The following is a 13,381-nucleotide window of genomic DNA, read 5'->3' as shown; positions in this document are numbered from 1 at the left end:
ACAATGAACATTGTGGTACACCACGGATAACCTTCGACCATTCATGTGTATGAATCCTTAACCACGACTCTCTGAATTCTGTCTTTCAAATAGTTTTCTATCCATTTACAAACTGATATTTCCAATCCTGTAGACCTTACCTTACACATGAGCCGTGTGTGTGGAATTGGTTATATTTGCCTCTTCATAAAAAGATATCGGGTTTGTCTGGCAACTTGTTTCTTTCATAAATCCATCCTGTCAGTTGCTTAAAGCGGAGCTCCACCCTAAAGTGGAACTTCCGCTCATCGGAACCCTCCGGTGTCACATTTGACATCTTTCAGGGGGGAGGGGGGTGCAGGTACCTGTCCCAGAACACAGCGGGGACCAGTGAGCACGGCGCACACGTCTCGCACATGCGCTGTAGGGAACCGGGCAGTGAAACCGGAGCGCTTCACTTCCTGGTTCCCTCACCGAGGATGGCGGTGGGGGTAGCAGAGTAGCGATCGCTCCTTCTCTGCTGCCAACGGCGCTGGACTCCAGGACAGGTAAGTGTGCTAATATTAAAAGTCAGCAGCTGCAGTATTTGTAGCTGTTGGCTTTAAATATTTTTTTTTCGGCGGAAATCCGCTTTAAATAGTTTTTTTCCAGCAAGAACTCGTCTATGTGGTCTTTTGTTAATCTCTCCAGTATCTTCCCAACTATAGAAGTTGAACTAACTGGTCTGTAGTTACTTGGTAAAGACTTTGCTCCCTTTTTAAATATGGGCACCACATTGGCCCTGCGCCAATCCAGTGGTAATATTCCCGTCATTAATGAGTCCCTAAAAATTAAATACAATGGCTTTGAAATTACAGAGCTCAATTCTTTTAGGATCCGTGGGTGGATGCCATCTGGTCCAGGTGCTTTATCCACCTTTATTCTGTCTAAATATTTATGGACCATATCACTTTTGGGCCATTGTGTATCATTTGGGGCTGAAGAAAGTATTTGATAAATTGGCCTTCTCTTTGTCCCCAGTCACCCACTCTAGATTATTTTGTAAAGGGCCTACATGCTCAGACCTGACCTTTTTACTATTAATATATTTTAAGAATTTTTGGGGGCTTGTCCTATCTTTTGCAATCTGTCGTATTCTGACAAGCGATCCAACACAATTACTTTTTCTGAGGGATGGCAAGGGCTGACCCCTCTACAAATTCTCCCCCCCCCCCCCCCGATATCCCCCCTTACTGTGAACACAGTTTTGAAAGCTGCACCTAGCCACTGCATTCTCCTGCTGGGCACAGAACTCTGATCTTCTCTCTGCCAGGAGCCTCATGTGGCTCCCTGCTAGCATGGGCCCTCAGGCACTGCCCAAATGGTCAGTCCGTCCCTGATTTAGACAGCCAGGTAACTAGAGATTTTAGTATAAGTCAGCTGTAGCAGCCTAAATACTGTCTCAGCACAGGTTTCCCTTAAAATTATATTATGAAGTTGTTTGGCTCTATTTTTATTTTTTGGGGGGGATTAATTTGCTTATATATCATGTTTCTATATTTCTGTATTTAATTTATTGTCTAGATTTCTCTTCCGTTCATGGACGGACACAGCAGCCTTTGACTCTAGGGTTATATCCGCTTCCCTCCAGGAGAGTTAGGCAGAAATACAGCACTTAAAGTGTTAACAACTTTTCTTCAGTGCAGCTCCTCCCAGGGGGCGTGGTTCCCCGGGTATAACCCACACCCTGCTCTAGCAGCCTCAGTTTTTCTCTGCCTAACGTCAGGATAGGACATGCCCTCTAGAGTCCTGTACTCTGGAGATTTTTTTTTTCCGCTTAATCAACTGCCGACTGGGTGACAGGCTGGGTCTTGACTCTTGTAGTCCCCCCCTATTTTCGGCCATCGAGCGTGTGCCGGCCCTCAGCCCAGCTTTGGGTAGTCCACGACAGGCCCCATTGCTCCAGGGGCGGCCGGGGAACTTCTTGTTCCAGGGCACACATATGACCGGTCTCTATGGCTTTGTCACAGTGTGTCTGGCCGACAGCCATGCCATTAGTGGACGTTGGTTCTGTCTGGGATACCTCTAGCCGGTGGTCGCAGGACGGGTAAGTATGTCCCCTTGCTCAGGTAAGGTGGTATGGCTGAAATTTTCCCCTGGGAGGTCGACTGAGGGTTCACCCTGCTTTCCTCTCTCCCTTATTTCCTCTCCCTCCTTCCCCTTTTGGGTAGTGGTAAAATGCTGGTCTTCGGACCAGTCCTCAAAAATGGCCTTGGTGGATTTCCCCTTTAAGGGTGAGCGGCTTTTTGGGGCATCCCTGGATGACATTAAGGATGCCACAGGTGGTAAGAGCACACTGCTCCCACATTCTGGGAAGGGCAAGGAGCCTCGCCGTAAGCAAGGGCCGTCCTTTACTGCTCCCAAGCGGGTTTTTTTTGTGCGCCCAGCGCGGCGGGAAAAGGTACGCAAGGTGCTAAGGCCCCCGCTGCGGGGCAGAAGCACACCTGGTACCGCAAGCCCAACAAGCCTGCGAACAAGCCTGCTTCCGCATGAAGGTCGGCCCCCGCCCGGGTCTCGGGTGGGGGGGGCGGCTTTCGCGAATTTGCGGCTCGGTGGAGGGTCTCTTCTTTCCGACCATTGGGTTTGCGAAGTAGTAGCCTTGGGGTACAAGATAGTGTCTCTCTTGTCCGCCAAACAGATTCTTTCCTTCCAACCTCCGGATCGCCGGCAGGCTCTGGCGGGGGCTGTCCAGGATCTGCTGGGCAGGGGAGTGATTGTGCCAGTTCCCTCGCAGGAATGGTTTCAGGGGTTTTACTCCAATCTGTTCGTGGTCCCCAAGAAGGAAGGGGTCCGCCCAATCCTGGACCTCAAGGCCCTCAATTGTTTTGTCAAAGTGCAAAAATTCAGGATGGAGTCGATTCACTTGGTGATAGCAGCACTCCATCGGGGGGGCTTTCTGGCATCCTTGGATATCATGGACGCGTACCTACATGTTCCCATATGCACGAAGCACCAAAGATTTCTGCGATTTGCGATCGGGGAGGACCACTTTCAATTTGTGGCCCTCCCGTTCGGCTTGGCCTCGGCACCCCGGGTTTTCACCAAGGTGCTCGCCCCGATACTGGCCCTGCTGAGACAGCGAGGGATCGCTATCGTGGGATATCTGGACGACCTTCTCCTGCAAGCTTCCTCAGGCTCAGAATTAGAAGAGGACGTGTCTATCACGTGTCAGACTCTCCAAGAGTTCGGCTGGCTTCTGAATATCCAGAAGTCAGTATTAGTTCTGTCCCAGAGACTAGAATACCTGGGACTAGTCCTGGATTCCGCGGAAGCAAGGGATTTTCTTTTGACGGAGAAACTGAAGACCCTGCAATCTGCAGTGAAGCAGTTGTCGACCCAGTAGTGGTCCTCTCTTTGTTTCTGCATGAGAGTTCTGGGTCTGATGGTGGCCTCTTTAGAGGCGGTCCCGTATGCCCAATTCCACACCAGGGAGCTACAAAAGGAAGTTCTGTCTCGTTGGGACAAGCTCCCGTCTTCTCTGGATTACCAGATTCAGTTGAGCCATCTGGTCAAGTCTTCCCTGGTGTGGTGGCTGACGTCTCCGGTGCTTCGGACCGGGAAGTCTTTTCTACCGTGCCGCTGGACAGTGGTCATGACGGATGCCAGCCTCTCCGTTTGGGGCACCCAGTCAGCCCAGGGTCGTTGGACTCAGGAGGAGTCCCGCCTACCGATCAATATTCTGGAGCTCCGAGCAATCGAGCTGTGCCTTGCCAGGTGGTCCCTGGATCTGCAGGGCCGAACGGTCAGGATCCAGTCCGACAACGCCACGGCCGTGGCGTACATCAATCATCAGGGAGGCACAAGGAGCTCCGCTGCAGCGACGGGAGGTCGCGCACATCCTTCGGTGGGCCAAAAGGTCCGCTCCGGCTCTATCGACCGTGTACATTCTAGGAGTACAGAATTGGCAAGCCGACTTCCTACGTCGCACAACTCTGGACCAAAGAGAGTGGTCTCTCCCCCCGGAGGTGTTTCAGAGTCTGTGCCAAACATGGGGCACTCCAGACGTCGACCTTCTAGCGTCCCGTCTCAACCGGAAAGGTGCCACGGTTCGTGGCCAGGTCGAGAGACCCGTGGGCGGACGCGTTGGTGGCACCTTGGGGGTCACTATCGCCTAATTTACGCCTTCCCTCCTCCTGAAGCTTCTTCCTCACCTGCTGCGCAGGGTGGAAGCCAAAGGGATTCCAACAATCCTGATCGTCCCAGATTGGCTGCGCCGCTCCTGGTACGCGGACCTGCTGCGTCTGGTGGCAGACGTCCCCTGGCGTTTACCCCTGAGAGAAGATCTTCTGTCGCAGGGTCCGATCTTCCACCCTGCTTTACAGTCGCTGGCTTTAACGGCGTGGCTGTTGAAAGCCAGGTGTTGAAGGACCGGGCCTATCGGGCTCGGTGGTTTCTACCATGCTGCGTGCACGGAAGTCTACTTCTAGGAGAATTTACCATCGTACGTGGAAGGCCTACATCTCTGTGTGAGGAGATGGAGATGAAGTGGCACCCCCCGTACATACGTGGTGTCCCGGATTCTGCTATTTCTACAGCGGGGAGTGGAACAGGCTCTCGTCTTGAGTACGGTCAAGAGTCAGATTTCTGCTCTGGCTGTTTACTTTCAGCGTCCCTTGGCAGCGCACTCCTTGATACGCACGTTTGTGCAGGGGGTCCGGCATGTGGCCCCTCCGGTGCGCCCTCCGCCGGCTTTTCACATTAATGAAGACTTTGTTCTTCCATCCTTATGTCCTCAGCCGAAGAACCAGAAGGAGGCCACTTCACATTCCCTGGATGTGGTTCGGGCCCTTCAAGTGTACTTATCGGCGATGGCTCCCTTCCGGAAGTCTGACTCACTGTTCGTGTCGGTAACTGGTCCTAGAAAGGGCCTGGCAGTCTCGTCGGCCACCATTTCTAGGTGGATCCGACAGGGCGCCTCCTTTTCGGGTCACGGCGCATTCGACCAGGGCGATCGGTGCCTCTTGGGCTTTCCGACATCAAGCCTCTGTGTTGCAGGTGTGTAAGGCAGCGACCTGGTCGTTGGTCCACACTTTTTCAAAGTTTTAGAAGGTGGATGTGAGTGCATCTTCTGATGCCTCCTTCGGCCGCAGGGTGTTACAGGTGGCAATTTTAAGGTTGGAGTTCCTCCGTTGAGTAACTTCGGTTTTGTTTGGGGTGAAGCTTGGTTTGCTGTGTTTTCCCACCCCTCTAATTTTTTGACACTGCTTGGGGACGTCACTACAGTCATAGGCTGCTGTGTCCGTCCATGAACGGAAGAGAAAATAGGATTTTTGTACTCACCGTAAAATCCATTTCTCCAAGTTCATGGACGGACACAGCACCCACCCCTCCTTTGATTGTACTGCTTGTTACGAACTGAGGCTGCTAGAGCAGGGTGTGGGTTATACCCGGGGAACCACGCCCCCTGGGAGGAGCTGCACTGAAGAAAAGTTTTTAACACTTTAAGTGCTGTATTTCTGCCTAACTCTCCTGGAGGGAAGTGGATATAATAACCCTACAGTCAAAGGCTGCTGTGTCCGTCCATTAACTTAGAGCAGTGTTTCTCAACTCCAGTCCTCGGGGCGCACCAACAGGTCTTGTTTTCAGGATTTCCATTATTGTGCACAGGTGATTTTATCAGTTTCACTGCCTTAGTAATTACCACAGCAGTTTGATCTGAGGGAAATCCTGAAAACATGACCTGTTGGTGCGCCCCGAGGACTGGAGTTGAGAAACACTGACTTAGAGAACTGGATTTTACGGTGAGTACAAAAATCCTATTTTTATCATTGAAGCTACTTCATTATGACTTCCAAAGTCTGTTTCTAAGCCATTAACCACTTTAGCCCCGGGCCTGTTTTTCAGAGTCGGTGTTTACGAGACAAAACCATTTTTTTTTGCTAGAAAATTACTTAAAACCCCCAAACATTATATATTTTTTTTTTCTAACACCCTAGAGAATAAAATGGAAGTCATTGCAATACTTTTTGTCACACCGTATTTGCGCAGCGGTCTTACAAGCGCACTTTTTTTGGAAAAAAATTCACTTTTTTAAATGAAAAAATAAGACAACAATAAATTTGGCTAAATTTTTTTATATATTGTGAAAGATAATGTTACGCCGAGTAAAATGATACCCAACATGTCACGCTTAAAAATTGCGCCCGCTCGTGGCATGGCGTCAAACTTTTACCCTTAAAAATCTTGATAGGCGACGTTTAAAAAATTCTACAGGTTGCATTTTTTGAGTTACAGAGTAGGCCTAAGGCTAAAATTAATGCTCTCGCTCTAACGATCGCGGCGATACCTCACTTGTGTGGTTTGAATACCGTTTTCATATGTCGGCGCTACTCGCGTATACGTTCGCTTCTACGCGCGAGCTCGTCGGGACGGGGCGCTTTAAAAATTTTTTTTTTTGCTTTTCGCATTTATTTTTATTTATTTTACAATTTTTAACACTGAAAAAAAAAAAAAAAAAAAATTATCACTTTTATTCCTATTACAAGGAATGTAAACATCCCTTGTAATAGAAAAAAGCATGACAGGTCCTCTTAAATATGGGATCTGGGGTCAAAAAGACCTCAGATCTCATATTTAGGCTTAAATGCAAAAAAAAAAAAAAAAATTTGGAAATGTCATTTTTTCAAATGACAAAAAAAAAAATGTTTCTTTAAGACGCTGGGCGGGACTGACGTTTTGACGTCACTTCCGCCCAGCGGAGCTATGGGGACGGGCGAAGGAGATTTTTCCTTCAGTCTCGTCCCCGCTCAGCTGCCGGATGGTCGCGATCTCCTCCGCCGCTACCGACGGCTCCGGTAAGCGGCGGAGGGCGCGGAACAGCGGCGGGAGGGGGGGGGGCCCCTCTCCCGCCACCGATAACGGCGATCTCGCGGCGGATTCGCCGCGGAGACCGCCATTATCGTTAACACGGCCGCCCACAGAAGAGATGAATATCTCGATTGTGGCAGCAGCTGCTACCGTTACCGAGATATTCATCTCTAAAGTGATGACGTATAACGACGGTGGGCGGTCGGCAAGTAGTTAAGATGCAGAAAACGAATAATTTATTTAATTTTGTTTCTTAAGGCCACGTTCACAGAAGCAATTTGAAACATGTTTTTTTTTTCTGTGACACGCATAGGGCAGCACATTGATTTCAATATGTTGCTCTGCCGAGTAGCACATGCAGGGTTTTGCCACTTTTCAGCTTGCGTGTTTGCTTCCTGCGTTTTTTAAAAATTTTTGTGAATGTACCCTTAGTGAATACAAATGGTTTCCCTGTCCACAACAGAGAATTTAATTTCATGACTATTCTTTTTCCACAGATCACTTCTGGGGAAATGTATATGGTATTTTCAAAGCGCCTGTACTCCCGCTCAGAGTGTAATAACTACGTGGCTGCCCTCTACAAGGTGATAGGAACATTTCTGTTTGGTGCCTCTGTCAGTCAGTCTCTCACAGATCTAGCCAAGTACATGATAGGCCGACCACGTCCCAACTTTATAGCTGTGTGTGACCCTGACTGGAAAATGATTAACTGCTCTGCATATGTGACAGAATTGGAATGTCGGGGCAGCCATGCCAATGTGACAGAGTCAAGGTGAGTGGCATTAACAAAAGTACTTTGTTTAAATAGTTGCTGTACTTTATGTGGAATTTTTTTTTTTTTGCATATGCTGAAATCTGTTGTCATAAGACACTTGGCACTTGCGGTAGTACTTATTGCATATGTTAAACGCCGTGTGAGTCGCTTCATTTTGATATTGCTGCTTGATTCATTAAAAACAAATATTTCAGGCATCAAAATAACCTAATTCACAATACCAAAGATCTTGTTACAGAAGCAGTGCTGAAGTCTTTTGTCAAGTCAAAGTTGGATAAAAAGAAAAAGCTTTGTGGATGATAGGCCATATAAATTTCCTGGGATCCTTCAGACTAAGTACTACCACTAATTTATCTATTAGTTGAACGTGTTTTCAACGTCTTTTACATAAGTTCGAGTTTTTAACTATTTTAGTACAGGCAAAATACAGCACTCTTTATTACACATTGTATAGTATACAGTGCGCATTGTAAAAGCAATTAACACAGGATGGCAAAACTACATTTTTACATTGCATAGTATAAACTATGTACAGGTAAGGTACCCAAATGATATCCCAACTAGTTTTTCACTGGGACCTGTAGTAGTAGTAGTAGTAGTTTTTCTGTACCTATGATTGCAGCAGCAAGTTGCACATAATCCCTCCCCATGGAAATCTGTATTATCTCCATTGTTTAGCCATCAACAGCTTTTATTATTTTTGCAGGAAAAAAAAAACGTTTTTAATATCATGAGTGTTCTTATTTCATTTATTTTTTTTTTTTTTTTTTTTAGGCTGTCTTTCTATTCTGGGCACTCTTCGTTTGGAATGTATTGCATGTTGTTTCTCTCGGTAAGCATTTCTGCATCTATACCTGTGCTCATACTTACCTCCACTGTGCAGCTCGTTTTGCACAGAGTGGCCCCGAACATCCCCTTCTGGGCTCCCTCGTCAGCTCTCGCGGCTCCTTCCCCACATTGGATAACCCCCTAGGAGAAGCGCTCTCCCGAGGGGGTTACTATCAGGAAAATCTCCTGGTCACCTTGTATCAATCAAATCTCCCAGTCCGTAGCAAGGAAGAAGCTTTATTCATAAGCATCGATACATATGGGTGAAGTCCTTGCATGCATAGTTTCAAGCCAGGAGTCACAACCGGTAACCATGGGCTCAGTCTTTTGTAATAGTGGAAAAAGGAGGTTCCAGAAGTCATACATTTTCCAAGTGTATCCTAGCAGCTCATTGGACTTAACCTTATTGTCTGCATAAGCACACCTTACAATATTAGAATATTACCATATAGATTTATAACAAAGAAAAACAAGGCTTGTATGTGAGCAGGATATAATCGCCATCTTGCAATGCCTAGTTAAGTATCTTTAACTAAGCCTATGAGATGGAGAACAGGAGCACACACAGTTCTGGATAACTCCAACAGTTGCCTTGCGGGCCCGCTCCTGAGTCATTCGTTCGGCATTCAGACGCCAAATGTATGACCCGGCCCCTGCGTCATTGGATTTGATTGATAGCAGCGGGAGCCAATGGCTGCCCTGCTATCGATCTATCAAAGCCCAGGACTCGGTGGAGAGGAGGACAGCGGTGACATGCCGAGCATATTAAGGGGGCTGGGGGGGGGGGGGCGGTGACTGGCAGGTGTTTTTCACCTAAATGCATAGGATGCATGAAGGTGAAAAAACATGAACCTTTACAACCCCTTTAAATATATCTCCACTTCAACGTCTGCTTTTCTGTGACTATTTTATTAGGAAATTTTTTACTTCTTGTTTTGGAAACGTCTTGGAAATGCTACATGTACACCTTTGAATTTTCTTGAGTAGCAAAACAGAAACCCTTTATAACGTAGACTGAACCATACAGTGGAGGTACATCATTTGTATTGTGTGCACTGCATTTTATTATCATGTGACCAAAAGAAAAGATCTTCATTTTTAAACCTGAGAAGGAAATTTCTGTATGGATCTGTCATTTATTTGAAGGTCTTAATGAACTAAAACCAATTTCTTTATTTTGAAGAAACTTGGGTAGGATTTAGTCTATTTCCATATTGCTGCAGGTGGTTGTCATGCCAGAACTGTCATATGCAGGGTCAGGTGATATTATTCTTTGGCATAAAGCTGAACCTGATTGTTACAGCAGTGGTAGCGCCAACATCTCTTAGGCTGCTTTCACAATGAGATTGTGGAGGTATTTGGCCGCTAGCGGGGCGCTTTTAACACCCACTAGCGTCCGAAAAATGGTTAAAACCACGCGCAAAGCGCCACTACAGCACAGCTTTGTTGGCGGTTCAGCTGCGCTGTCCGTTCATTTCAATGGGCAGGAATGGTGTATACACCGCTACTTCACCACTCCAAAGATGCTGCGTTTTTTTTTTTTTTTTTTTAATGTCTTGCAAGCACATTGCCTAAGTGCGAAAGCCCTCGGTCTTTCACACTGAGACTGCAGGGGAGCCATTTTTTTCAGACGCTTTACAGATGCCATTTTTAACCCCAAAAGCACCTGAAAAACATCCCAGTGTGAAAGGGGGTCTTAAGGTCCCAGAGACATTAAGCCACCTGGCAGGGACTGAACCCTGCCTCAGTTCACAAGAAGAAATGTAAATGAAGTTTTGAATGAACTGTATATAGTTCAGCTTATTAAGTGAAATTTGGAATTGGATTCCAGGCAAAGGCTGCTAAATGCACCAAATAATGCTTGCCAAAAGAATTGTATTTCTGTTCACCAAGTCCTGATTCACATAGCACAGCTCTGGGGAGGGGGGGGGGGGGTTGTCCCTCGCCTGACCAGTATAAAAAGAAGCAGCAGACTCATGAGCTCCTTGTACTGCTTCTCCCTCTTCCCATCTGAGCTATGTAAATGTAGCTGTGTTGACTGTGTTCTTCTTTTTTTTTTTTTTTTTTTTTTAACAGAGAAAATGTTTTTTTATTTTCCTAGATCGTAGGTTATTGTCAGTTAAATGCAAATCGTTCCATTAAGCCCTTGTAATGAAAATTGTTCTTTTTATTCCCAGTTATATATCCAGGCCCGGTTGTGTGGAAAGTGGGCTCGCCTTCTGAGGCCCACCGTACAATTCTTCCTCTTGTCCTTTGCCTTGTATGTTGGATATACACGTGTATCTGATTATAAACACCACTGGAGTGATGTTCTGGTGGGACTTCTTCAAGGGGCACTTGTTGCCACGCTCACAGTAAGTCTGTTACTCCTAGCCTAATAAACAGTATGAGCTATACAGATATTTTTATTATATATATATATATATATATATATATATATATATATATATATATATATATATATATATATATATATATATATACACACGCACGCGTGTGTGTGTATATATATGTATGTATATATATATATAAGTGCTGTCAAACGATTAAAATTTTTAATCGCGATTAATCGCATTAATGTCATAGTTAACTCACGATTAATCTATCTCATTTATGACTAATTTCCCCACAAATATCGCACAATTCTGCAAGTGATTATAATTTATGATCGCTGTTTTCTAGCTGATCTAAAACCATTTTTGACATAAAGGGACACTTTTGGACAATCTACAGTTTTCAGGCAGAAAGAATAGTTTTTATTTTATAAAAGTACATGTAGGACACTGGGCAGACCACTAGGGACAAGGGGGGTGTGTATTTTTTACATACAGTACTGTAATCTATAAGATTACAGTATACTGTGTGTATTGTGTTTGTTTACTTTTTTGAATTTGGCGCCGTTCTCCGCTCCCGTGCGTCGTAACGTCGCAGGGAACGGAGATCGGCGGCACACAGACACTGTGAATCGAGCGAGGAGGACCCGCCGAGCGAGAAGGACCCGCCAAGCAAGGAGGACCCGCTCGATCACACAGCGGGGTGGCATCGCCGATCACACAGCGGGGTGGCATCGCTGGATCCAGGGACAAGGTGAGTAACTTGCCTGTGAATCCAGCGGTAAGCCGCGTCGCTGCACACTCTGCACGTCCACCCCGAGCCCCCCCGCGTTAATCGCGCGACAAAAATATTGACGGCGTTAACATGGGTTTGCGTTAACGCCGTTAATATCGCGTTTAACGCACAGCCCTAATATATATATATATATATATATATATATATATATATATATATATATATAATATATATATATATATATATATATATATATATATATATATATATATATATATTTTTATTTCTGATCATTGATGTCATTACTTTTACGACTTTTATAAAAATCCTTTTTCTCTCCCTCCTCATTATGTATTCTTATAGTGTAAAGTCTACCTCAAACATTTTTAGAAAAATGTCAGTCTTTTTTTTTTTTTATAATTCCCTCATATCGGGCCATTTTTCTTATCTGTTTCTATGTAACGTTTCTCCTCAGGTGCATTATGTGTCTGATTTCTTCAAAGTTAGACCACCTCTTCAGTGTACCAAAGACCCTCTTGAGACTAAACCAAGTCTTCAATTGTGTGAAACGGACCAGAATCACTTTGTATACCTGGGAGGATCATGAGTTTTCTCTGCCCCTCTGAGCTGCACCAACTTAACTGTTGAGCTTTCCCTGGCTAGAAGGCCTATATCTACATCAGCTGGCCGCTTCAAGGGGCTTATGGACAGAACAGGCGGGTTTCTCCTGGAAGAGACACGCTTGAATTTTTTTAAACGAGAATTTGTGACCATCCCTTTTTTTCAGCACAAAAGCCAAAGTAACTTTTTATATAAATTTATGTATAAAGAGAGAAATATTGATATCTCTATTTGAATTGTGTATAAGATTGAATGTTTTGTAAGTATCTTTCCGATTTGTTAGGAAATGAATGAGCAAGATTAGAGCTCTGTGTGCAATATGAAAAATTATGTGTGCTAGGTAGGCATTCGGAGTGATGAGTTGTTTCCCTACTCTCTACCTGCCAAAGTTTGGTATGAGCTGGGCATCGTAGTGGGTGCATGAGTCCATTTTGTGTTCTCTTTCTCATGTGTACAATCTGACTGCTCTCCTTCTATAAGCAGGAGAGATCACGCAGTAGAGCAGTTATCCTTTCTTTTTGCATAGAATGAGTATGTGTGTGACTTGAATTGAAACCACTGCTTTATACCTCTCCACTTTCAAATGAATGACCAGAACCTATGGAGCTATGGGGAGAGGTTAAAGGAAAAAAAGCCTCCTTAACACTTGTATATATTACGTTTATTGGGTTTAACTGTGTATGTATTATACGCCAAATCTATGGGCTGTAAATAAAGCAATAACCCCATCCTCATTTGGCTGTGAATGGGTTTAACATTTCTGTGTCTATTAATGTGTTGCTTTGTTACTCTAACCTGCTTATGTATGTTTTTTTTTTTCTTCTTCATTTGAACATGCCTCATGTCTACCTTGAACATGCACACTTCTATACTCATGAACTTCCTGACTTTGTCACTCCACACTTCTTGCCACCCTATAAACAGTGGGGGGGGGGTAGTTTTCTTACCATTCCCCCTTAAATGGTGGCTATAGTCTTCCTGATCTCTCCCAGAAGATAAGGGACATTTACCTGTTCTCGAATGTGCTGCAATACAATCGGCTGTTTTACAACTCTGCGCTCAGTGAGGAGAGAAAGCAGCATTGTTTTGTGGTGATGAGTGTTTTTGATAGCCAAAGATCTTATTGTCCCCTTGGAATGCCATTGGATGAGAAATCTTACCCCTTATACTGCAAGGAACCTGTAATTCTGCCCAAAATCTTTTTAGAGGTAAATGACTAATTCAGCTTCAACTGAACATATTAACCCACTTCAGAGTTAAATA

The 13,381-nt window shown here is 45.2% G+C and overlaps 1 protein-coding gene across 1 annotated transcript in view; it reads left to right on the top strand.

Annotated features, from left to right (window-relative positions):
- The window catches only part of PLPP2 (phospholipid phosphatase 2), a 52,989-nt gene extending 40,111 nt beyond the window's left edge, over window positions 1-12,878 (top strand). Inside the window, exons 3-6 of the mRNA XM_040321904.1 lie at window positions 7,323-7,597; window positions 8,375-8,432; window positions 10,606-10,782; window positions 11,973-12,878. Coding sequence (XP_040177838.1) covers window positions 7,323-7,597; window positions 8,375-8,432; window positions 10,606-10,782; window positions 11,973-12,104 — 642 coding nt within the window. The 3' untranslated portion in view covers window positions 12,105-12,878. The remainder of the gene's footprint in view (window positions 1-7,322; window positions 7,598-8,374; window positions 8,433-10,605; window positions 10,783-11,972) is intronic.
- Window positions 12,879-13,381: the final 503 nt, after the last annotated feature.

Source organism: Rana temporaria, chromosome 1, assembly GCF_905171775.1.
Source record: "Rana temporaria chromosome 1, aRanTem1.1, whole genome shotgun sequence".
NCBI lineage: Eukaryota > Metazoa > Chordata > Amphibia > Anura > Ranidae > Rana > Rana temporaria.
This window is presented reverse-complemented; position numbering and strand designations above follow the sequence as displayed.